A 26,784-nucleotide genomic window follows, 5' to 3' on the forward strand; every position below is an offset into this window, starting at 1 on the left:
AGAGGGGGAAGAAATATGGTTACAGAGCTGTAATAATTAGGATGACTGTGCTCATGCTCTTTAAGTAGGAAACAAGAGCAACTGCATAACCTGAGGTGAATCCTTGGGGAAGATGACTGAATCTAACAAACACTTGCTGTTGCTGTTGTAGATGGCCACCCCTGTGAATTCTTGTTGACACCAGGAGCATGCTTTTTGCTCTCAGCCTGAATAAAAAAAAACACACTGTTTACTAATGAGTGACTTTCTGAAAGAGCAGAATACAGTTAATTTGTCAGGGTCTTAAATGCTAATAATTCTGGTGAAGGGAAAGCAAAACAATCCCCAAACCCCCAAAGTAATTTCTGTAAGCACTTAGTAAAAAGCATATGTGCAAAAGATGGCACAAAAAAAAGTTTAGTTTTCTAAGGTGTATTTGTTTCAAGCAAGTTCAAATGTGGGATCTACAGATTCTGTTTAATGCTTTCTTCTTCGTAACAAACCCCATCATTTCCATTCTTCACATATTCCGTACAAGCTTTATTGTATTAAATATAATCAAAGCAAGGAGTAGGGTCAATGACTGGTCATGATTGTTTTGGGTAATTATTGCACAGCTAATTGGCTATTAACATCACTGCCTTGTTAACGTGCATCCTGCAGGAGGAAGTAGCTCTTGAAGGCATTGAAGGCACTAAACTTGCTCCATTTAAAAAAAACAAAACAAAACCAAACTTGTTACTTAGACATCCACATCTGCCATTGCTCTCTGTAGAGGATCCACAGACCAGTAGTCATCTTCCCAGCCCAGGAACCAGCCAGAGAAGGTTGGTGGCTCAAACCCCTGCTTAACGACTGTGACTGGAGTTCTCTTATCGCGGCTGGCTGGATCAGTTTCAATGTACCGTTTAGCTGAAAACACACAAGTAGAAGGAAATCTCATAGAGTACAAGTCTCATGGAGCAACAGCTGAAACAGCTTAATTGTAGCTAAATGGATGATTGTTCATTTAAACAAAAAACACACAAAAAGTTTTCACTCTGGTTTTATCTACGCCTGTCGGAGACTGGCACTTGTTTCTAGAAAACTGACATTAGGATTATAAAATGCTGCAATACGGTGGCAGCCTACAGCCGCTCACCCGTACAAGGATACCTTCTCAGTGTTGGGGGCTGAGCAGAGTGTGGCTGAATACTACACCTCTTTATGCTGATCTTAGGGATCTTGCTTTCTTGAGAGATGTGATCTCTTTAACTGATCACAACACTAAATTTTACATTGCGATTAAGATACATTTCTCAGGATATTAAATTGTCTGCCTTATGATCAGAGAGGGAAAATAAAAACCAGTTAGTTCAGAGAGGAAAATGTGACGTTACCAGATTTCAATGCCTCGGTCTTTTCTTCTTCTTGGGCATCTTTCCCAATCCATACAAAGACCTAAAGATAAAAAAAATGCCATATGAATTATGTCAGCAACAATCGATCTCTTTATGACAGAAAGGATAATTTAGATAAAGTCTCAGTGAACAGAACATGGCACAGAACTAGAACATACTCGTGCTGGTGTGCCTGGACTGTTGACCTATGTGACTAAAGCTATTGGTAGGTAAGTTTTTGGACTGCGTTTTGTCTATATAAATTCTAGATACATTAACAAATTATACACTAGCTTAACGTCAGGAAAAGCAGTAGATGTTTGAACATTTTTACATAAACATACAAAATTCATCTCTAAGTTGCCTTTTGGCTGATTTATGCACAGTCTGTTATTGAAAAATAACAGAAAACGTGTCGGTATCTTAAACTGCTGAATCCTTACAATGGTTCACAGTCCTCTCCAGCTGGGACAAGGACGCTGTCCTCAAGTCTGCAGACTGGGGGAGTACATACGATACACAACAGCCTGTTTTCTTCAGCCTTCAAGCTAACCAAAGAAGTGACAGGACACCAGCTCTTTTCTCAAGTTCCAGGTGTAAGTTCACTTCAACATAACTAGTGAGGTGATTTGTTCCCTGAGGTTGAAAGGACTCTGTAATAAAACAACTCTTCCAGATATTGTAATCTGGGTCTCAATCTAGAGCCAATTTGTGCCTGTTCTTTACTTCCCTCAAAATACAGCACTATACCAGCTACTAGGAAGAAAATTAACTATCCCAGCTGAAACCAGGACACTCAGTAAATATGACATACCTGGTCCCATGTGTCAAGGAGCATAACATCATCTGTAGCAAGGTCATCCTGAATCAGATCTCCAGGAACTTCTTCAATCTGGAAAACATAAGGTTAAAAGATGAGCACATACTTCAAGCGCCATGGTATTTGACCATGCAACTCAGGCTATGTGACAGAAGTGCTCTTAGACCAAAGAACACAAAATCAGTCTCTGTCTGCTAGAGAAACTTTAACTCAGGCCCAAGACTTGTCATGCTGCCTATTTTTACTTGAAAGATTCATGAGTTAAAATCTGAGGAGTCTGAGTGCTAATTGTTAACCAGGGGAGGACCAGTCTGATGCTTCAGAAAGTTACTGCGCTGACACAACAGCGCAATAGAACTAGCTGCTGTCTCTGCAGAAAAATGGTGCCGATGCTTTCCTTCTGGAGGCAACACTCCAAAGGAAAAACAAGGTGTAACAGCCTGTAGGCTGGCTCGGAGCAGACTGGGACTGAGTTTTTCCCAGCTTTGTCAGACAGATGTTGAATTAGTTAACTGTTGTCTTAGATACTCACAATGAAGCGTCCACTCTTGTTGGAGCATGCAAAAAGACGAGGAGGGTGAGCATCCATCTTCTTGTCCTTCAGCCGGGGAGAGGTACGGTAAGGAGCTTTTCCACCCAAAGCTGCCCAGAAATTATCTGAAAAAGAGAAAAAGATACTGATGTTTCCACTGTTCATGGAAGCCACAGTAGCAGTACGGTTTGGGTAGGCCTTGAAGTGCACTTCTATGTCAGAAAGTCCCAAAGGCCTACCAACGTGAGTACACTGTTAAACAAAACAAAGATGCTTTGGAGAATCCCCTCTGTGTCTATGTCCACAATTCCCTGTTCTGAGAGACAAAATATCCATGAAATAATTACTGAGAATATGCAACTACACAGAAACGATCTCAGATTCCATTGTGGCTCCCTCACCTGGCTCTCTGCCCTCAGAAACCTGTACTGGGCGAGCTCCCAGTATCTTCAGCAGCTCTTGTGCTCCTGATTTCTCAGCGTTACTGGCTCCTTGGCCAACCCACAGGTAAGTAGCAGAGGGAGTTTTCAGGACAAAGGCATCATTGGAGTTCAGCTGACTGGCAGTAGCATCCAACTGAAAAGAAAGAACATTGCACACATCAGATGTGATCATCCTCTACACAGAGCCCATTATTTCAAAATAAAAATCAGTACCTATCATTGAATAAATTGCAAACAAGATACTCCATATAAGCACATAAGGTTATAAGATATGTTGTATGTTTGCCAACATCTGAGTGATGAGTTAGAGTCATCATATGAGAAGAGTAAATAAATATGTGTTTCTGTGTGTTACTTTCAGATACATATGACCTATGGCAAGAATGCTTGGATCTGTCATTTTGCCAGTCTTTATGACAGGAGATTTAAGAACTTGCTGGGGAGACCATTGTAGAGCAATATCCCTGCTGCTGAGGCTGATGAATCATTAATGTAATTTCCTCTGTGTCAACAAGGACATGCTATCTTGATGCTGGAGACCTAGGAAGTTGCTGCAGACATGAACCAGCACCATGTAGCTGCCTCACCTGTAGCTATTGACCAAGATTTAGCCTCTCTTTTGTTGTTGCATGGGGTTTTTTTAATGTGCATTTTCTTTCAAAGGAGTAGGGCACTTAACCTATGTCCTGGCACAAATTCTATTTGCATATCAGGTATTTAGCACTTTCTGTCTTTGGCACTGTCGTCACACAAGCTTAGAACAAGTCACAATGGCCAGATCCTCACGGTTTTCAAGAGTGTTTGAAAAGTATCATAGCATGCAGGGTAGAGCATCTAGTGGGGACTTAAGAGAAAATGGCTTAAGTGTATCCCAGGTGGTATTTATAAACTAATTAGAAAATCATTATTATCACTACTTATCCATGGGAAAAGAGAAATCTTAAACAGTTTGTAAAGTTTTCAAAGTGTGTTTCAGTTTAAATAAAAAAGCTCAGTTTGGCCCGTGTTCTGTTGAAAGGGATCATGTTCCCATCACAGCCTACTCATACAACACAGAAGTTGACTCTCTTTCCACATACCTCTACTGCTCTGGTAGCTCCCGAGGTGCTGGATCGGACCTGGAAGAGCCGCGTTGCTGCCGGTGCCGTCTGGCCTCCTTCCCTAGAGGTTCCACCCTTGTAAATAATCAAGGGCTTTCCACCAAACATACTCATCAGATGAGGTGGCTCTTTTCCTTGCACTACGCGTTTCTAGAGAAAAAGGAACTTGCTGTCAGTTTTAAGCTACTGCTAAAAGGCAGCACAAGACACACTAGAAATGGCCTTTACAACCATCTTTCCAGCTGGAATCTTCATAGAGTACCTAGCTGGTCACAGGAGCTTAGCTATTACCTCTCGCACAAAAAAAAAAAAAAAAAAACCACCACAAACAGTGTTTAAACTGAATTCTCACAACTGCCATTTCATTTTAATCACTGGCACAGAGGTAGCAAATAACAGCTGTAAAAAACCTCCTGCCTCACACAGGCCTTTTATAAAACTTTCTTGTGTAATATAACTGGAGTGTAAGTTAGGCACACAGCCTCTTCACAACACCTACACCATAGCTGGAGGCTGCCACTACACGATTGGGTTTCTCCACTGCCAACTGGGATCATATAACATATATATATAGCTTATTTATTCCCACAGTGTTGGGTTTTTTGGCTTTTTTTTTTTTCTTTTGGTTGGTTGTATTTGGGTTTTTTACCTGCACAGGGCTGCCTCCCAGCTGCTCATCCAGCTGTACTGTGAGGAACGCAGAGGTTGCAATTTCATCCTGAGTGGAATCAGCACCCTGCCTGAAAAACAAGGCAAAATCTGCGTTTTATTTTCAGCTGTCTTTCCCCACACACACACCTTACAGAGATTAAGAGGTAAGGAAAACCTTTATTACCAAACCTCCGCAGCACTTCATTCAACACGAAGGAGAAATTCATTGTCTTATATTGTAACACAGTGATTACAGAGGAAGATAGGAATGTTTTCTAGATAATAGACACAGATTCTTCAGTATCTTCATGCCTATCTCCCATTATCTTTCTAGCAGCTGGTTTAAAAAGCACACCTGTTGGCACTGTTATTAGGAACCACACACGCAGCCCTGGACAGACTGCATCCTTTCTGGTTGCAGTCAGACAGCTTGCCTGCACCCTCTCTTCTTGCTGATGAGCAGGGAAACCTCCACTGGGAGACTGCCTGCGGAAAAACTCCTCTTTAAGGGCATGGTCTGGGAACTGTAACAGTCACAAGCCACCAGCCAAGGTGGCAGATGATCAAAAGCTAGTTACAGTGGTCTCAAAAGATGAAGGAACTCTGCCAAAAGAACTGGAGCTTGATCTAAAGAAAGGACTAACTACTACTGGGGGGAAAAAAAAAAAAAGAAAAAAAAATTCCTAGCACAGTAATTTCCCCCATTGTTCCACTTCAAATGAAACATTCCAGACCTCTGGTAGTGTTTTATTTGCAAGAGAAGGTTATCCAGGGTGAAATTTTATCACCCAAGAATCCTCTATAAGTGAGAACCAGCAGTGATCCATTTTCGAAGAAGTGGACTCTCAGCCCCACACAGCCCCAGTGTTTCCTGACTTGCATCAGGAAAGTTTTCTTACCAGGTATAAATAATCTGTCCCTGTTTTCCGGCATGCTGGTAATTGTACAAGATAATATAGCTATCCCCTCCGTAGAACTGGCCATACGTCGAAGGATCCACTGGCACTTTCTCTGAGCCTTCTATTCTCCAAATCTAGAAAAGGAGAGGAACAGAAATATTCTCAGTTCAACGTGCCAGCCAAATAAACAGACTTTCCTGACAGTTCTTTCCAAAGTCAGCCTCCCAGCACTCGCAGTCCTGCAGCCCCACCTGCTGGGGAACGCCGCAGAGGGCTGGCACTCCACAGCCCGCAGCCAAGCCTGGAAGCAGGGCACATTCAGCTCATCCTGTTGCGGGCTCCCAGACTTCGGTTGGATTCAACCAGGACTGGAGAAAACGTGAGTCAGACTACTAGCACCGCCAGCACTGATGCCCGTTTTGTACCTCAGATGATCATTTCAATTTCTCTCAGCTGGGCGGTCAAGAATAGAGCTTTTAGGCTTTACTGGGGACTTTTCAAAAGTCTAACAGTGGCTAGGACCTCTGTGGGCTTTTGGACAGTACTCAGTCCTTTCAAGCCCACCTCCACCACTGTGCAAACACATGCGTCCAGGCACATGAGACAAGTGCTCTGAGACAGTCACCCATCACATGTGTGATGGGAACAGCTGGAATAACAGGAATGAAAAAGAAGTCTGGGTCCACACTGTTGGGTGAAGCATTGCTCCCAAGGAACTTTTGGGGTCAAAATTAACAGCTCATTTACACTGCATAGCTGCGGGGCTCTCAAAACCCTGCTGGCACCTCTGGTGTTAAAAATTCCCTCAGCAGGGGAATCTCCCCTACAAAACTGCAGTGCTGGTGATTCTCAGGCCTCAGTCTGTTTCACTGCTCTTGCAGGAATGCCATCAAGCAGCAAAGAAAATTCTGGAAACCTTCACAAAGGGATTCTGACGTTGCTCACCTGTTTCTTGCCAGAGCCATCATCTTCCATCCCGTGCTGGGCAGCCATGGCCTTGGAGGTGTGCAGAGTAGCAGCATCGAAAGGTACCTTCTCGATCTTGGCAACACGAGCAGAAACGTAAGCCTGCCCCAGTCCTTCTGTCTGGTCCTTGTCCTGCCAGTTCTTGAAGAATTGCTTAAACAAAGGTGTCTCACCACTCTCAGGGAGGATTTGGACCTGAAACAAATGAGCCAGCCCATGAGGAGCAGCCTCGCCCTCCATCCCACACAGCTCCAGGTCTGGCTGCTCCTTGCTTCACGTGCGCCCTGGTTTCAGGCTGACAGTGAAATGCTTGGTGCCAAGATGCGGTATTAGGAGCAGTGTCAAGTCTCACTGACACCATAATCAGAGACGCAGCAATCAATAGTACCTTCAACTATTGCCATACTGGGCAAATATTGTTGAAGAGAGAAGAGACATCACAAACCATGTGTTTTCTTCTGCTTGTGACCAGAAGTTTGAAAGGATCTGTTTTCTTTCAAGGCAGTGTTACTCATCTTTAAGCCTGTGTGTTACTACCTCTGGAAGGTCCACACTATCATAACCAACAATATGGGTCTCAATATGCTGTAAGATGCAGAGTCAGTTTCAGGTGAGTCCTAAGGAAAGCTGAAGGGATATTAAGCCCTTAGAATCATCTGAGAACAAAAAGGGCAGGTTTATTCATGCCTTCGCTTTTTCACTCTTTGGAGAAGGTCATGGAAAAGGTAAAAAAGTATCTGAGATAAAGAAACGTTAAATGCTAGTTGTGTTGAGGTAAATGCTACCTTAAATACAGTGCTAGCCCAGGAACAACACTGCCGTATCTCCCTGCAGAAGAACAGATCACCCAAAACAGGAGATACTTGACTGCTGGTGACACTGCACACGAACCGTGCTCCATAGTCAGTGGCCTGTTTGGCAGAAAAGTTACCCCAGTGGTGCCTGCGGCTTGGCCATAGGTGGCCTGCACGTCCTTACCTGGGTATGTTTTGGATAACCCATCTTATCAATGAACTCTGAAGCTGTTTTCAGCGCCGCCTTCTTCTCTTCAGAGTTGGCACTCTTGCCTTTAACAAAAATAGAGAGAAGAGGTCAACTTTTTAAAAGTTCTGCACACCCAGAGAAGAAACTGTTCCAGGTACTTCTACCATTTGCAACAGCCTTCCAGCTAGATGATGCCAAACAGCAAATGGCAATTGTTTGATCTCTTTTATGCTTTTAGTGATGGCTGAGAGAGCACAATTGCCTTTCTACTTATTATTTTTATTTTTTCTTCCTGGTTCGCAGGACCCTCCCTTTAATTCTCTACACTAAAGACCCTGTACCTCAGCACCTGACATTTTAGATGAGAGTGGTTTTCTGAGATTGTTAATGCTATCTGAACTTGCCCTGAAAAGCACCACCACCATGAGGTGTATGCTCCCCACCCAGCTTGAAAGAAACAGTGATTGGTAACGGGATGAAGACCCTATGCATGCATAATCAGCTTCACCTGCATCTCTATGGTACCTTTCCAAACAAAGATCTTTCCATCTGTGCCGTGGTCCAGAATGAAGCAGTCATCTGTACCCAGGGCTGCCTGGGAGAAGGGGTTCTCATCTGCCACCAGGGAAACTGCCATGGTCCCAGCCCCATTGGAGACCTGTGATAACAGAGCACGGAGAATAGATAAGGCGTTGTCTGTTCCCCTCCTGCTTCATGGTGATAGTCCAAAACTCAGGGAGTGGAAGGGAAAAAAATAAAATTAAAGCATTGGCTGCTTCAGGCACTATTGTTTTTCAAACAGGATACCTTTGACACAGCAACAGTATGACAAAAACATAACACTGACCTTGAAGATTTCAAGTATTTCTAGTAAAGCAGATACTGCTAGGACCAAAGAAAGTTAGATCCAAAATGGTAAATACCCTTGCTGCACAAACAGCCAAGAAATGTATTCTAAAGCAAACCAACTGCACTCAAAAACTGGAGGGGACAGTCTTGGTAACTGTCAATAGGCCTCCCTGTATCAAGTCGGTTTAATAGTCTGAGTTCCCGTACTTACTAACGGAAAATGGTCCACATCAGAAACCATCTCGGCAGCTATTCACCACATCATCACCAGAGGCTGCTGTGAGAAGATTCCTCCCAAAAAATCTTGGACATTCTTCTACTCTTACCCTAGCTGATGGCAAATGTAACCTTCCAAAACATTGCTTCATCATGCTCACTGGGTGTAGAAAGGGGTAGATCATTGTTCTCAGGCTCACTATTTCTAGTTCTTCCCTGTCATCTTCCTAACACAATGCCTAATAACACGAAGGAAAACCCCCTTTCTTCCCCACTCCTTTCACACTTCACCTTTCCCTCAAAAACTCCCGGAAAGTCCCAGCTGACTCGCTACAGTCAAAAGTGGCAAGAAAGACAATAGAAAGCAAGCAGGTATGCAGTGTAAGCAACCAAGGTTCATATATAAATTTTCATAAAAAGCTAACAGCAGAGTGAGGCAGAAGCAGGACTCAGAGCCGCTCAGCTCCTCTCTGCTATTCCAGCTCCATCTAATTGCGCAAAGATCACTCCATTCTCCACAAGGTCATTTATCAGGGTTTCTTGTTACCTTATAGAGTTTAGCCAGCTTTCGATTGGCTGTATCAGTTTTGGTCTCGTCAGAAGCTCCTGGTGGCAAACTGGGCTTTGGTCCCAGGACCTGTAAGAGAGAGAAAAAACATTACCAGCGTATCCAAGAGGATCTCTCTTCCCCAGATGCTCCAGCCACAAGAACAAGTAGAAGGAACTTCTAGATCAAGAACAGTGAAAATATACTCTGATGTCCTGGCAACACAGAAGGCCAAGTTTGCATGGAATTGAGTGTTTATACCACTAACACTTCATACGTAAAGACACACACTACTGAGCCTATCCACCCATCCCACCCATTCTTCCACATACCGCCCTTCCCACTCCAGCACAGATAAATGGATGAAGCAAATAACCTGAAGCATTTCCTCCCGCTCTGATCCTTCCTCTGAAACATAGACCGTGGCACGACCATTCCGCTCATTGTCCCGAATCCCTTTGGCCAGTGTAGTGGCCTTCAGCCGTTCGTGGCGGTTGCTGTTGGAGCCACACCACTGAAAGATTTTCTAAGGGAAAAGAGAAAGACCATGCAGCTGTCAGAGCATAACAACCTCCTCTCTAGACAAGACAGCAGTATGGCTCAGACTGAAAGATGTTCGACTGGCTAAACAGTGCTTCAGAATGCTCAACACTTGAGATAGCTTCAATAGAGTGGGGGAAAAAAGTCCTTATGTGAACTAATCAGACATCTCCTGCTCCTGAAAGTCTGCTAAACCTGTCTTTGACATGGTACTTACACTGCCGAGGTCAAGGATGAAGCAGTCCCCTGTGTTGAAGCTATCCCAGGTAACAGGGACTTCCGTCGCTCGGACTACTCGCTTGCCTTTGACCTGCAGAAGCCTCTGCACAGTTACTTCATTGGGAACCACGTGTCTGAAGCCAGAAGCCACGCCACCAGCCTAAGGAAAAACAAAGGAACAACAATTCACACTTGGGCTGTTGCGTCAGAAAAAATGAAAATCCTACTGATTTGCTATAAGTGAGTAGCTTTTGCCTCTCACAGGAAAGAGGGTCAGCATCAGCTTGCAGAGAGTGCTACTTTGCCCAGGCTGGGCTTTTGTATAGCATATACCTGTGGATACCTCCCAGCTATCCATTCCCATAGCATCTAAGGGTCACTGATACAATACGGCTGGAGATATCAAATTTGAAGATCACAATAAGCTGAGGTATTAACAAGATTTAATAGGACTGGTGGGGTGAAGAGTGTATTTCCACATGTAATATACATCCTGCCTACCAGAAATTATCCCAACCTCTCTGGGATTCACCTTCTCTGGTGATAAAGAGACACTTGGGATTACTTATCAATGTAGGCAACAGGACTCATGTCAGTTACCCTCAAAAAACGCATAATCAAATTCAAATGAATGAAAATAACAACAATTGAGTGGGAAATAAGCAAAACAGAAAGACTAGGAAAGTCTTAGACGTGAGGAAATGTAAGCACTTTGCAAGCATTTGGGCTGATATCACTTTCCTTGTGCTATTGGATTTTTAACAAACATAACTGTTCTTGACTGCATGTTTTTACTTCTTCTATTCCACTTTACTGCAATGGCATGGAAGAGTAACTCCCACGACTATTCATCTACTGTACCAAAACACTACGTATGCTAAGGAGGTGGGCTAAGCACAGAAAAAGATCGGAAAGGTCAAACTCTGTTATGTAAGTGGGGAGAAATTATATCTACTGGGTAGGCGTTTCCCACTAACTTACATTGCTGTTTCTTAAATTCACTCCAGACGTCTTGGGACTGTTCTTTCCTCTGCTTCTCAAAGAAAAACAAAACCTTGATTCCTAAAATTTCCTGGGGCTTTGCTTGTGTATTATTAATGCAGCCAAAGCTCTCCCACTGGGATCTGCTGTTCTCCACCCTGTCAGTTCTACCTCATTGAAAACATCTGTTTGAGAATGATTTTTAAGCAACTGAAAAAGAGACAATTCTCAGTCTTCTGAGAATTAAGCAGTGGGCAGGATGCCATTTCTTGCAAACTTGATTCAGCCTGGTACTATAAAGACAGAGCCATCACCCACCTTATACTTGATGCCAGATTTGAAGTAACCCAGGAAAGTCGAGGATTCATGGCCTTGCACTTCACGATGCTGAACAGCTTTCCCTTGAAGGTAGTCATCCATCTGGACAGTGAATATGGCAGCTGCCCCACGTTCATCTTGAGAGCTTTCGTCTCCTAAGAAATGAAACGGCAACAACTTGGAGGGTATGCAGGGTTTCTGCCTCTACATTCAACTGTGCAAAAACACCAGGGAGAAAGCAGATTACTGGGAAGTTTAGTTTTCAGAAAGGTCTGCAGAATAGCCATTTCCAAACTTTTCTAATAATGGCTCCAAACAGCAGGATAAACTGTATATTTTTCTGGCAGGCTTACAACCCCATCGTAATTGCTGCAGCCCCACTGCTTCACAGCTGTTTCCTTGATCGGTATCACTCAGTTTTCTTTTGCCATTTCACCCTGTCCTGGAAGGAAATTTGCTAAGGAGCATATACACATCTGAACCTCCGGGAAGACATTACCAGGCTTTATGAAGGCTGTAGACACTAGCAGGGCTCTAGTTCCACAGCAGCTTGACTCTCTGGGGCTCTCTGTTGTGGAAAACCTATTGACAGACGGCAGGTAGGACAAGCCACCACGCAAGTGTCTTACATAGCTTTAACTATGACGTCAAAGAATCTTGGTTTTGCAGGATATGGAGAAAGCCTTGCCGTGGTACTTGATGACATTTACTGCAGAAGGCCAGTTAGGAGGTCTGAACTTCAGGGGGAAAAAAAATCCCACTCTCATTGAGTGAGGAGGATAACAAGTGACCTCCAACCTTTCAGATAGAAAGGATTTCAGCTGCCCCCTTCATCTGAGATCTGGTCTGCTCTGTGAGCCTCTGGAGAACAGGGACTTACTCGGTCATCTTGATCAGAAAAAGCTATTTCTAGGTACAGAGCTGGCTGTACTAACTATTGCAGAAATCATTTCAAATACTTAGGGCGAGTAGCACTATATGCATCCGAAATTGCATTTCACTGTACTGTCAGTTCTGCTTTTTAACTCCTTGGGTAACACTTGCTGGACAAGGCTGGTGTAGTGAGAGGACCAGAGTTCACTTTGGGCTCCCCATTCAGCAGGGGCACTCCCATCAGACTTACCTAACCAGAAATGCAAGTCGTACTGGAGGTTCCCACTCCGCTGTTTGATGGTGTTCAGCACCAGATAGGAATCTCCTGTGAAGAAGTCTCCATACAGATTTTTTGGCACTGGTACCAAATCAAATTTCTCAATCCTCCAAATCTGAAGGCCAGGTTCCTTCCCAGCCTTCGAAAACTCAGCGTGTTCCACCATGCTGACAGGCTAGGGGCGAGACAGACAATATTGTTCAATATGCACAGTACAAGGAAGCACATATTTAAATTATATTGCTTCTGATCTCTTAACCTGTTCCAGGCAACAAGTGGAAAGTCTCCTTTTTTTTCTCTTCCACTGAATTTTGAAGGAAAAACAAAAAGGGGGCAGGGGAGAAGTCTCTCAATCGATCACTGTTAATTTTCACTTCCAACCAACTCTACTTCCCGGCTTATTCCTGACTTACTCTTTCCTACAGTCTCTTTTCTCTGTTTTTTCTCCACCTCTCCTGATTTTTCCCTACATATTTTCTTTACTAATTTATAGCTTTTTAATATAAGTGAAAGGCTAATCCCCTTGTTGACTATTCTTTTTTATAAAGGCTGCATGATGTTCAAGACTGTAGGAAATAAACCTCTTTTAACTATACACGTTGTACATCTTGCACATTCTTTACAGGTTTTCTAAAACCTGTATTAACTTATCCAGCTCTTTCTGGAAAATTTTGTGAATATCATTGAAGTTAGATAATTAACAGGTTTCTTATCTCTTTTCTATTCTGATACGTTATTTAGAGCTTCTGTGTAACTGCTCCCCTACAGGAATTACACTAATATACACAATATCCTGTCACACATTGCAATTTTGGTTTAATATGTGTATTGTCATACTCATGCAATGTATTAACAGTATGCAATCCATTCTTTTAACAAACATAATGAACACTTTTCTATAACTATATTATAAAAGAATTCACTTTGGTAATGCTGAAAGGAAATAAAACAGTTCTGTCGTATTGGCAAAGGAAGTTTGTCCGTATATTACAGCATGCCTTTGAGGGGTATCAGATAATAGGGAAGAAAAAATTAAAATGTTATATTAGAAGCATCCAGTATTTTGACGAAGATAGTTCACAGTAGGTGAATGGACAAAAGTACAATACGCTTAGCTTTCAAGGCAGAAATAAAGAATGTTACAAACTAGAAAGCAAAACAGCAAGTTAGCTACCAAAGTGATTCCTAAGTTGAAATCAGATATCAAACAAAGCTGGAAAACAACAAACTTTTAATGTTACAGTTCCAGTCAGCCTGCCTTAGTTTCTCCCAAATTCCCACTATCAAATTGGAAAAACGCCTTAGAAAGAGTTAAAAAAGAGAACGTGACTCTTAGAAGTAATTGAAAAAGAGAAGTTTTTCAGTGTTTAATTGTGATGTTCATCACTTACCACAGCTGAAAGCACAACAGCTGCTGTAACAGCATATCCAAGCCCTGCAACAGACATGGAGCTAACACAGTTCAGCTTCAGAGCCATCGTGCAAAAAATGGTGACAAAAATATAATGCAAGTCCTGTTTGCCCATTTCTAACAGCAAATGGGCTTCTCCCTTCTCCTGCAGAAGCTGTAGGGAGCCCCAGCTCCCTCCTCCTCTTGCTGCTAGTGAAGACCTACCGCAGAAGCCAACCTTTTATCAGGGACAAACACATCCACCCCCTCTGCAATATAGGGGCGTAGCATGTTTGTGCAAACAGACCTCTTGGAAGTCTCAGACTCCTTCAGCCATTCACAGATGCTTAATCCCAGCAGGAAATAACTCAAGACAATATGCTATCTATTACAGCCAACAGCGCAATTATGTGCAAACAAGCCAAATATGTAGTCATAAAGCCAGTGAGAGAGGAAGAAATTAAGACATCAGCAACAGAGGCAACATTTTGTCAGCTGAAAACTGCAAATAAATGGAAAGTTGATGAGACACAGGAACAGAAAGGCTGTTCCAGACAGCATGGGCTGCAGAGAAAGAGATTTTGGAGATGAGATGAACAGAGAAGCACTGAAAGGATACAACTGAATAACCTGAGGATGGAGGGAAGACTCTCATCTCTCTGAACTTGTCAGAGGAGCAAAATGCAAAATTCAGCGTGTGCTTTGCGTGTCTGGCGCCTGAACGCAATCTCCACACAAGCTGCTATCAGAGTCATACAGTGGAGGGGCTTGAGATGGACCAATGTATTCCAGCTCACGTGTTAGCAAAAGGGTATTAGTAGTGTGGTAGGTAACAGAACAAGAGCTAATTCAGTAATTTTACAACCAGACATTACTGAGGGCGTAGCAAGACCCTGTGACAGGAATATAACAGCCACCAAACCTATTCGGTTCAATGGAATTACAACACGGTATGGCTGATTGTAGCACACCAATGACCTGCCACCAGTAAAGAGGTTGTTCTTCCAGCCGTCTCACACTTCAGCAAGCCAATCTATCACATTTTCCCAGTGCCTGCAGTAAGTAAATCACGCAGAAGGAGTTGTATTCCACGTTGCATTGCAGCACCCCAGGAACAGAGCAGTCCCATGCTCTTACCAGAGGGTGGAACGTGAGCAAGCAGCAGTGTCTGTGGTACAGGTCCTGCCAAGGGACACAGGGACACCTGCCTCAGACACGCCCTCCGGTATGTGGCTGCGAATATTTGGCAAGGTCAAACAAGAATTCCAGGAGAAACGTAACTATTGCCTGTGTGTGGTTGTGCTGCTCGTTACTTTCCTCTTAAAGCACTCAGGGATGAATTATTGACAGCCTCAGCTTTCCCAATTCAGCATCTCTCAAAAGATCCTTAAATAAGGGGCCAAATCCCCTACCTATAAAAGTCCACAACAAAACTGCCATGCGGGAAAGAGCAGACCTCACTTTGTCTGTGCTCTCTCTGCTCTCCAGGGGAATATTTTCTTTCTCTCTCTCATTAGAAGACTACTTCTCTGTTTTCCAAGCTGATGCATTTTGTTTTGAAATGTCACCTTAGGAACTCTGATTTAATTAATGTACCTTTGAAAATTTCACTGGACATTCTAAAACTGAAATAGATAATAAAAACAATGTCTTAGTCTTCCTGGTATTTCTGTTCTCTGCGGAGGAAGTTCGGAGTGTCAGAGGTGTAAGACTCAGTGAAAAAAATGTTGGAACCCTGACTCCAAGAAAAGCAGCTGTGACAGGCTTCTGCAGCTGCAGCATACCCAAACCAAGATGACTGGATTGTGTCACATTAAAAAGACATACATCCCTTCCAAACAGAAAAATATTTTGGACTTTTTATTAATAAATATCTGTAAAGTGCCAGACTGGGCCGAACTTCATAGACCAAAGGCGAAAAGATGTAGAAGAATTTTCTTTGTTAGCATCCTTTCTTAGGATATGTCCTAATCTGCAGATATATGCCCATAAGCATATATGATATTTTTGAAAAACAATTTATTTGGTCTTCTAATTAACTTGGCATTTTATAAGTTCTTCCCTCAGACCAAGTTTGCATTGCCAATTAGCTACAGAATGTAAATACAGGCAAGAGAGGGACAGAGGGCTGCAATGAATAAATTGTATATTATAGTGTTCTTTGGTACAAATTAATCTGACGCATGTCAGAAGGGAATAAGCATAATATACTCCAACAGCTGGTACGGTTTACTACCGCTGTCAGCAAACGTGGCATTGTCAAATCAAGCCACAGAAATCTGTGCTCTGGACATTTTATTGAGAGCATATGCCAGATGAGATCGCTAGGACCCTACCAAAAAGGATGTCCTGTTGGAGATATGGGAAAAGGTCAAATTTCAAGCTGATGTTAATAACACTGTCCAGCTTAGTCACAGAAAGGGGTGCTAGGCAGAGCCAACATCTTATGCAAAGGGAAGTTATTTAAGGAAAACGAGGAAAGGGCTTGGAGTACAGGATTTCAGTGCAGATGGATCATCTAAACGACACTTGGCTGCAAGTGATAAAAACAAGAACTTAAGAAAGTAAGTCCAATGACTTGAGCAAACAATGGAAAACAAAAAACTTATTATTGTATCCAGATGTGCAGTTAACGCAATCACGACAGAATGCCATATAACAGAGACTGGCCTACAGAAATAATTACAGGGATATTACCTCCTATTTACAAAATATACCTCCCGTTTACAAAATGCGAGACTTGGTAAGTGAGGGAAGCTGACCCTGTGCAAAAGCCTGCATCTGGCTCGTGTTACATAATTTTCCTCAGGCTGGAAGCTGCTTGCTTCAGAGGAAAGGCCAGAAACGTCAGAGAGACCACACAGCCCCTCTGCTCAGCAAACGGGATATTCTTGCCCCGCTGTGCATCCTCTCCGTCACGGCGCTGTTGGAAGCCCTGACAGCTGATGCTTCTACCACCCCCGATCGGGGGCTCGGTAGTTTTCTCTCCTAGCATCCAATCCAAACCACCTTTCCTACTTCCACCCTGCAACTTGTAATAAGCAGTTCTTTTTGCCTCCCTCCCTAAATACTTCCATTTATGCTCTTTACATCCATCTCTGAGGCTGTGCCTCCCCCTCATCTGTCACAGAGTCACTCCACACCCTCATAAATTGATGCCATCAGCACTTTCGCCATTTGTCTTTCCTCTGAATGTGTTTCTACCAAGAGCGTGCCCAGCACAACTATACTGAAAGGAACGTCCTGCTCCCTTCAAGAAAAACCCATGGACACAGAGCCCAGCATCTCTTATTCTGTCTCATCACACTGCAGAGTCCATTAGAGGGAATAATTAATGCCTAGTTCCTCCACATGAAATATACCGTCCCATCTTCACACCTACCACCATCTAAAGCAACCAACAATGCCATCTAAAGCACCTTTCCGTGAGACAATATCATCCAACACCGACAGGGGGGAAAAGAGGAGAAAAATCTTAATTCTGTCAGACTCCAGTCTGATCCCGACTCAACCTCAAACATTCAGAGCAGCTTTACCAAAGCTGAAGGAATGCATGCACTCTATCAAAACATCCTCTGATTTCTAGTACTGCCAGAGTTATTTCAGAACACAAAATGCACAAGAGAGTAATGATAATATTTTAACAGTTTTAAAATCAAACAATTATTAAAGCAAGATTAAATACAATGGAATGGCTATAAATATTTAGTAACCAGTTCCTCTGTATGACATCGCAAACACCAGCTTACAGGGCGTTCCTCACACCACTTCGTACTCTGATGTTGGTAAGATTACCAGGAGCACAGATATTTTTAAGCCATCCAATGATGCTTCTGGATATTTTTTTTTTCTGGATACTTACTGAAGATGGGCAATCAAAAAAGAAGAGGTGGAAAATTGCTGGTAAAAATAGTGTGAGAAAAAATAAATAAATGCAGTGGCTCATTTAAATGCACTCAGTTGTAAAGGGGTCTAAGTCTTGCAAAAGAAATAGACATTTTAAGTGAGTATTTACATGAAACAGAGAGACTCAGAGGTCTGATCATTATACGAATAGCATCCTGGTTTAAAATAAACTGTGATTTTGGGGGTGACAGGGCTTATTTTCCTTTGTCTCACAATGCATCAGAGAGAACTGAGTCTCTTCACATTCAAAAAACCAAGAGAAAAATAGACGTAACATTTTTTTTGGAGCTACAGTTAACATGTGGCAATTCACACACGTACAAAGCCACAAACACAGTAAGGACTTACCTGCACCGGGCTGCTCAGAAAACCTTGGCTGAATTAAATGAGACTGAAATAAGTGGTGGCAGGCCAGATCCCCATGTGGTTGTTCTCATTCACAGCGCCAGTGTCTAGTCCATGACAGGTTCAGTTAATTTGTCTAAACTTCTGAACTTGCTGCATAAACAAAGCCCACACAGGAAGGTCTGCAGCCAACATAATATTACACCACAGAGTATCTAAAACACCTGTTGCTTACTTCTGGAACAATTTCTGCATTTCTAGATGGCAAAGTCTGTATTTTTTATTTCAATGGATAATATTGACAGGGCATCAAAATAATTTGCAAATATAGGCTGAATTTCTAAAACATGGGGAGAACAGTAATTCTGACTAGAGTCTGTACCCAGAAAACATTCATGCTGCAAAATACTTCTTGTGCACCAATCCTTATCGTACCTTGGGAGCAAACAGTTGCATTTCCACCCAGCTAATTCTCTCTTTCCCTCTATTTATTTGCCAAAAATTGCCTGGAGAATATGGGCTGCTCCAAAGAAATAATAATACATCTCCTCACAAAAAGAAAGACTCCCTTATCTCAAAGCATTCCAGACTTCCTGTATCAAGTGTCAGAAGAAGTAAATCGCCATTGTATTTCTGCTGAAATAACAGGAAAACCGTAAGTCTCTGTGTTTTGCAAGCAACAAAGTCATACAATCCCACTAGCATGATCAACCCCAACGAAATCAACAGGTCGTACTTGTGACAGTAGCGCTCCCAGGGCAAGAGCTGCATTCTCCAGATCACTGTCTGAAATAATGACACTTAAGAGATCAAACATGCAACAAAAAGTTATTTGCTTGCTTCGGGTTTAGCTATTTCTACACTTTGAAGAGAATCAATACTTTCTGACTACCCACATAATCATTTCTTTTTTCTCTGATCCTTTGCTAACCCATAAAAACTCTGATGAATTTACAAAGATTGTGAGAGTGAACACTGGAGAATCATTCAAGGTCTGACGATAAAAAACTCAAGACATGATGCCGCTTAAAACAGAGAAAGGACGACAGTTCAGCACAGTATTAACAGCTGATGACGGTGCATACTGAAAATGGAACTACTCGGCTATTCCTTACAGCCTCCTTGCCATATCAGTATAGATTATGACTCACTCGCCAGTAAACCACTGAAAATAATCCGGTGGGACTTCAGCTTTGTTGCCAAGGTAACAGGCATTAATATACCTGAAATGATAGATTAGATCAGCTTTCAGTCTCCAGACAGCCCTACATTCATATACACATAAAACTAAAACCAACCCCTTTCCTTCCATCCCATGAAGAACCTAGTAAACAAAGCTTGTGTGGGACACGAAAAATTGGCATGAAAGAGCCTCCTCCTACCCTAGCCATGGTGACTCCAGGAACTATTTCAGTTCTCTTTATGAGAAGCAGCATAGTTTGTGGTATTTCTGGCAGCTACATCTTAACAGACACAGCCAGCCACAAATCCAAGAAATTCAAACTGGCATTTTCCCTTCAGGAGCTTCCCCCTTCATTTAAAATAAGCATCTGATTCCAAGAACTCAAGTGCCATCAGATGAACAGTCCTGGACACAAAGTACAGCGTTATCTGTACAACCGGCAAGTAGGTTTTTGCATTCATAAGCTAAAATTCCTACTAAACCACTTTAGCAAATTAGAACACCCAGATGACTTGAGTATTGTTCACTTTTTCCAGCTGTTTGTTTGCATTATGAGTCATGTCAGCTCTATTCTCGTCTCTCTACCTTTTGAATATGATCCAGTTAGTAAACACAGAGGGTTCAGCCCAACGCACCAAGGCTGAAAACTTCAACACAAAAGCCCGAGTTTCTTCTTAGTTGCAGTGATGGAAATCAGGAAGATTATTACTTACACGGGAGAACTTCTGGAAAATATATAGATCTCCCATCTGAAACACACCCAGATAAAATCTGCTGATACAATTGTTTAAAAGCCCTGCCTTAAGAGCAGACGTGACAGCTGAATCATGCACTTAAATACACACAGCATAGGTAAGTATGGAAACCACAGACTACTTTCATTCAGTTGCGAGCAATAACGAATCCTGAATTATACTCAAACACAAATCACTGTTCAGTGCTGAAAATATATCTTAAACAAGTGCTTATGTAACCGGTAAGACATAACCCAGCACACTATGACTACCATCCCATACTATGTCCCATAGAGAGATCTGGTGGTGACAGCCAAAACACATTGACGGAGGCAGTGAAGACACGCCTGCGGTCAGCTGCAGGGAAATGACACAGATGTTCTTCCTCCAGTCACCAGGTCCTGACTGCGTACAGGGGAAATCATCTGCAACTTTATGCAAACTGTTTTTCCCCTGAGAACCAGCCAATACATTCCTCTGTAGCACACAAGCCTGTTCAATCCAAAGAAGAACAGCGTGATACGTTACTACCAGAGACCAAGGGCTGGAAACGAGAAGAGACGGCCTAAAAGAGGCCAGAAGGGAAGCAATGAAACACGGCCTCGCACTCTAAGGGTGGCATCAGACATGGGCAACTAGATAATGAGCCACTGCTAGATGTCCGACAAGGACAAGAGAGGTACATGCAAATACAGGGTTGAGAATAAAAGATTTGAGTAAAACACACATAGAAGAAATCTCACCTTATGCCACACTGATGCAGCACAGCACGTCCAAGTCCTACAGCACGCCCACCGCGGGGCCAGGCCTGGCTTTGCTGCTGCAGCAGCAGGAGCCCAGGGTGACTGCACACGTGAGCTCCTGCCTTTCAAATGAGCTCCACACAGAATTTTTCTTTCCTTCTCAAAAACCTCTACATGAGACATGAAGCAACTCAGAATTAACACAAATTAGTTCACTTAATAGGCATTCTTCTAAACCAGGGACAATGATCAGAACATGAAGCATGGCTCAGTCACATGCTACAAACCTACTGCTGTAGGGTTTTGGTACCTGCATTTACCACTGACAGGCAAATAAGACAGACCTTCTGCTACGATTAAAAGCTTCCTGCATTCCTGCACCAGCACACACAAGTGCAGGCAGCTCTACGCCAGGTGGAGACAGGACTCCCCCATTTCACATGAGGTGGCTTCCTTTACAAATACTCACTTCTGAGTAAACCAATGTGGACATGCACACTTATCAGAGTTCCCCTTTCCATTTTACTATCACTTCTCCTAACATATGCAGGTGTGGCCACTGCATTGATGACTCCGGCTTGAAGAGACCAGCTGTTTTCAGCTCCAAAACCAGCTGCCACAACCTCTGCGCAAGCACCACAGCCTTGGCAGCAGGAGCGTCCAGCTCCCATCCCAGCTGCACGCAGCCGCAAGAGGGCAATGCTATAAACAGACAGGCCAAAATACTCCCTTCCTCCTCAGGGCAAAGTGTGTGCAGCTCTGCTGCTGGTGATTAACAGAGCGGGTTTATTTTATTCTTAGCAGGATTCAGGCTTCAGTTGTGAGGAACCACAAGCATTCTCAAAGCAGATAGTCTGAAAGAAGGCAAAGTCCTCATGGTGACAGCTCTCAGCGCAGCAGCTTCTGTCCATCCTGAAAGATCCCGGGATGATTCATTTCCTCCAGTGTTTTAAAGACACTGTTTTGAGTTGTAGCTGTATTTTTACTGTGTGTGGAAACATTCAGCAAATAACATATGTTTAAACTTTGTTTTTGGATGGTGTCCCACTGACTGACTAGCTCCTAATACAGACGAACAGTTGTTTCTCCCTCTCCCAGTTGTGCAGGGACATCAGCTAAGATCAGTTCCAGCTCTTCAGGTTCTCACTGGGCGGTGAATGAGGGACAAAAGAGAAGAGGAACGGAAAGACCAAAACCACAGCCTGTACTCAGAAAAGAATACTTTGAAACAGGGGGGAAAAAAAAAGAAAATAATCTTCAGAGTCCATACCATCTAACCCTTCTACCCAGTCATCATTACATCCCAAATTTTGATGCAAAAAACTGACAATCTGGTTTGAATATCCTGACTGAGGATGCAGTGACTAGCTAAGTCCCAGTCTACCCCAGAAGTGGGGAAAACCAAACTACAATACAGGTTATTCTCCAGAAGGAAGTGTGAACAGGCAGAAATCCCCAGAATACCAAGCAAATCAGCCACTCCAACATCAGCAGCACCGCCACAACCCTCAGCTGAGTGCCGGTGATCTAGCATGGCTATTCTGATCTGACATTTTCAGGTTGCCAAGCACTGCAAAGCACCTCAGAAAAAAAAAAGCTTCTGGAGCTCTATTTAACTCCACTAATGTCAGAGCTCTATTTAACCTGGCAAATGCATCATCAGTGGATAATCAGAGATAAATACTTGGCAATCCTGCTGAACATCAAATGCTCACTGTTAAAGGCTGCTATTTCCTTTCCTAACTTTTCTGACCATGCTTTCCTTCACTGAGCAGGTGTGAAGTACTGAAAGTTGACATCTTATGAACACTATGGTGGGATTTAACAGTGACAAACTACCAGGCAGCTCTCTTCCAGTGCCCTGGATACACACCTGATCAGCAGACTGCGTACTCTGAGCATCTCTGTACAGTGACAGATGTAACAGGACTCGTGCTACTGCAGGAGAAGCATTCACTGCTACGATCAGGCAAGTACCAGCAGTGCAGCCGTATCCGCAGGGTATGAGCATATTGGTATGCATACAAAAAGTCACCTAGCAGTGTGCCAAACAGCTAATGAAAGGCCTGATGAATCTGCTCTGGCAATCCGTGCACTTTTGCTATCAGGGAGCTGAAGACTGTAAGACATAGTGTAAATACTGGAAATTTGCCAAGGTCTGTGACTTCTTGAGAAGTGGAGATGAGGCAGAAGCATACCCATACACAGGCCTGGTGTGTATAAAGTCTGTTCCTGCTACTATAAAGTAGTTCCTGCTACCAGTTCATTCACTTTTATCCTCCTTACTTTAAGAAAAAAAATCTGAATGCAACCTTCAATTCAGGAAATTCCTCATCATGACAGTTCTTGTCTCCTCAAAGTGAGAAGGATAGACCTGAGAAAACGGCAATGCATTTTTCCATTCTCTTCCTTTGTCTTTAAACATCTGCTGCAAGCTGCCCTCAGAGACAAGATATGATGAACCAGTGTGACAGCTTCTCTGCTCCTGTGCCCCAAGGACTGTTATCTGACTGCATTGCCCTTTCATGTTACCATTGTTTCGTGGAGCCTCCTGCAGAAAAATACTTCACAAACTAACAAAAGACAGTTTTAGGCTCAATAGCTGTGCACTATCCCCACCTAGAGAGTTTGTGTCTGATTTGGAAAAAAACAGATCCAGTATGGCTCACAGCTGAGAACTCTGGCAAGTTTATGGCTTTTATGGGAAAAGAATTAAGCATCCAGAGAATTTCTTTCCAATTCCCTTAGTCATCTTATTGTCTGAAGTGATTAATTAAGGATTAAGAGACTGAAAAGACAAGGACTTGAACTAACGCTCTGAGAAGCAGAGCAAATGACACGACAGAGGTACACAGAGAGACAAGCTGCAAGAGAAAAGACAACTTGAGGTTTTCTTCCTAATGTAAAACCTCAGCGACCTTTGAAAGCCACTGCACAAGACACCTTTTGAGTCTTGAGTTTGAAAGGATTCAAAAGAGATTACCAGTGGACATATAAAATAACAATATATACAATTTCAGTTTCAGTTTTTAGAAGGGATATCAAATACCTGATTTGGAGAATCACACTGGAGAATTAGACAACCACTAATCAACAAAAATAATACAGAACTTGTTACTGACAAGTTGCCCACATCAGAATTTTCTGCCTTTTTATGAAGAATTCGATTGCAATGAGGCAGAGATATATTCAGAACTAGATTATTCAGATGGCAACTAAGTGCTGTGAAAGCAAACAAAAACCAAGAGCAGCTGCTTCTTCCCAGACAGCAGTTACTGTGCCCAAGCTACTTTATATCTGTGTTTAACCATCTTCTGCTTTACTACAACCGATCTGCAACTTGATCACGTCAGCTCATGTTTTAAAAAAAAATGTTTCTTTTGGTGCCAGGATTCCAAAGCAAAACTGGGAAATGGTTGGTTTGTGAAGCTGCATATTCCTGTCCAGTATGCTCTTTCCCACACATGCTACTCAGTAGCAACGCTAATGTCTGAGATTGGAATTAAAATGGAAAGCTTGTATTTATAAAGTGAGTTGAAAGCAAATATAAATCTTGAGTAATAAAATACGACACAGTGCTATTTAAGATTGGTCTAGTTCCCATCGGGACTCTGTAAAACACCCAACCTACAACAAAAAGTTTTTTTATCTGAACTTGGGGTGAGGGGAAATGTTGTCTCAGTATGGGTCTTTCAAAATAACTAGCTGCTGTTTCTCGTCCTGCAGGAAGGCTCTGACCTTTTCTCTCCCAGAGAAAAAGCACTTAGTGACCCTGCTGACCACACTACAAACTCAGTAAGTGGCTGAAACACTCACAAAAGCACATAAAGTATCTACAAAAACAGCCTTGTAATGGAACATGTTAGGCAGCCAGTCTTATAGCCAGAGCTGGCAGCAATCCCCCCTTGGTAATATTATCAGAACCATGAAACTCCATTGTGGAACCCAATCTCACATCCCTGCTTTGGTGATGAAAGGAACAAATTCACAAACGTGTTGGATTTGTGCCTGTACAATCAAAGCTGAAACTAGCAGTAGCATTCTTGCTTTGTCACCCTTTAGACATTCCAAAGCAGCCAAAGACTGCTGGTTCAATTTCCCTGGGGTTTTCCCAATAGCACTGGAATTTAATGCAGCTGGAGAGAGCCTCCACTCTCATGAGCACAGAAAACATTCTCCTGGGGACACTGCAGGTACTCAGCTCTCACTACAACAAATTGCTATCTAAACACTCAGACAACCACTGGAAAATCCCTCCCTGTACTTAAACACTTAACATGTAAGAAGTTCACCGTCCACCTATGTCACCGATGAGGTGTAACTACAATTCCTGCCCTATCTTCATGCTGAATTCTAGTTAAATGCATGGAGCTGGACTTCTTAGCGCTCCAGTCAGTCAGTCCTGCAATTGGGCCCATCGGTAAACTAATGCTGACACCCAGGGTTGGTGCATAAGCGCAGAGGACAGCATTCTCATTATCCACTCTGGAGACAAACAGCCGAGTTCAATCCAGAGCCCGAAGCCACACCTAGCACATACAGAGCAGGGCGGGCAGCGAGGCGGCTGTAACGGCAGCGGCAGCCATCCTGAGGAGCAGATGTTAAACAGGGCTGACTTCTGCTTCTCTGCTAGTGCTGTGGGCTAAACTTCCATCTCTCACCTCTCTGTAGTAGCGACTACGGAATAAACTGCCTCATGGACAAGCCAGCTGCAACAAGCCAAGGTTGTGCGAGACCTACTCCGCGGTACTTGGGTTTCAGTTCATTGGCCCAGATGGAGGTTACACATTCTGCAAAATAGTTTGAGAAACCTAAAGGATGAGAGAAGTTCAAGGAACCCCCGCTCCCACTGGACTCCAGAGTAGGATACTCTAAGCTGAGCCATGCCATACCCCAGCAAAGGACATTTTTTTGCTGATAAACTTGCATCATGCAGAAAGTTGGTAGTGGAAAATGGAAACTGTAATGATCAGTAAGAAAAATAAGAGACTTAAGGGGAAACAATGCTAGTATCATCCTTGTTAGCAAAGTCGGATTTTTTACATCCAAAAGCAAATAACATTCAAAGCAGTTTGATTCAAAGAGGATCTACTTACTAATGAGGCCTCCTTGAAACAAGTCATCCCCATAACTTTTTTTTTTTAAACACTCTTCCTAGGAAACATTTTAAATACGTTTTAAGTGTCTACATTTTTTGAATTTCTATTCAAACACAGCTTTCAAACATTCTTCCCCCAAAGAACAACACAAACAAAACCCCCACCGTTCCCATCCCGCCAGGGACCCGCACTGTTTTTACCAGCGGTCGCGGGCACCCGAGGCTGGGCAGGGGGTGGAGGGGGCCCAGCTCCCGCACCGCACAGTGCCCGGTGGTCTTTTGCCCCTTCCTCCCTCGGGGAAAGTCACCGACTTCAGCGGGCGGATTAACGCACCGAGCCGAGCTCTCTGAAGGACGGGAACGGTTACACCGAGGCACCGCGAAGTTTGAGGCGTCGTGCTGATGGAAGTCACGGAGACCGATCGCGCAGCCTGACCGCCGTCCCGGCAGATCCCGTACGAAACGCACCTCCCTCCGCCCCCCAGAGCCGCGCCCTCGGCGAGAATCTGCGGGCTCTCCCCTCAGCCCGGGGGGGCCGCGGGGAGGAGACTCCCCCCTCACGGCCCGCTCAGCGCCCCGCGCCGCCGCTCCCCGGCGGGCTCCCGGCGGGCTCCCCGCCGCCCGTTCCCGCGGGACACCCGGCCCGGCCCTACCTGCTGCTGGCGCTGGCGGGGGTGCGGCAGCTGCCGGGAGCGGGACCGGGCGGGGCAGGGCAACCCCGGGGGCGGGACGCGGTGCGCCCCAGCCCCGCCTCCCGCCGCCAGGGGGCGCGGTGGCGGCCGGCGACGCCCGGCAGCGCGCGGCGCGGCCCT

General features: G+C 43.7%; 1 protein-coding gene across 3 annotated transcripts; it reads right to left on the reverse strand.

Moving 5' to 3' along the window:
* Positions 1-395: 395 nt before the first annotated feature.
* GSN (gelsolin) lies at positions 396-26,326 on the reverse strand. Of its 3 annotated transcripts, none has more exons than XM_086764223.1 (17): positions 26,307-26,326; positions 12,547-12,748; positions 11,424-11,578; positions 10,123-10,284; positions 9,742-9,891; positions 9,366-9,455; positions 8,279-8,411; positions 7,748-7,836; positions 6,749-6,964; positions 5,804-5,937; positions 4,903-4,993; positions 4,233-4,403; positions 3,112-3,286; positions 2,711-2,835; positions 2,173-2,250; positions 1,359-1,419; positions 396-891 (listed from the first exon to the last, which is right to left on the reverse strand). In XM_086764223.1, exons 2-17 carry the CDS (start codon positions 12,737-12,739, stop codon positions 722-724), a joined length of 2,193 nt encoding a protein of 730 aa, XP_086620349.1. In that variant the 5' UTR covers positions 12,740-12,748; positions 26,307-26,326; the 3' UTR covers positions 396-721. The 3 variants fall into 3 exon arrangements, with proteins under 3 accessions (XP_086620349.1, XP_086620348.1, XP_010114865.1); XM_086764222.1 differs by lacking the exon at positions 26,307-26,326 and adding an exon at positions 25,971-26,018; XM_010116563.2 differs by lacking the exon at positions 26,307-26,326 and adding an exon at positions 13,965-14,171.
* Between the last annotated feature and the right edge of the window lie 458 nt (positions 26,327-26,784).

This window comes from Chlamydotis macqueenii, chromosome 20 (genome assembly GCF_036417535.1).
Source record: "Chlamydotis macqueenii isolate bChlMac1 chromosome 20, bChlMac1.mat, whole genome shotgun sequence".
NCBI classification, from domain to species: Eukaryota; Metazoa; Chordata; class Aves; order Otidiformes; family Otididae; genus Chlamydotis; species Chlamydotis macqueenii.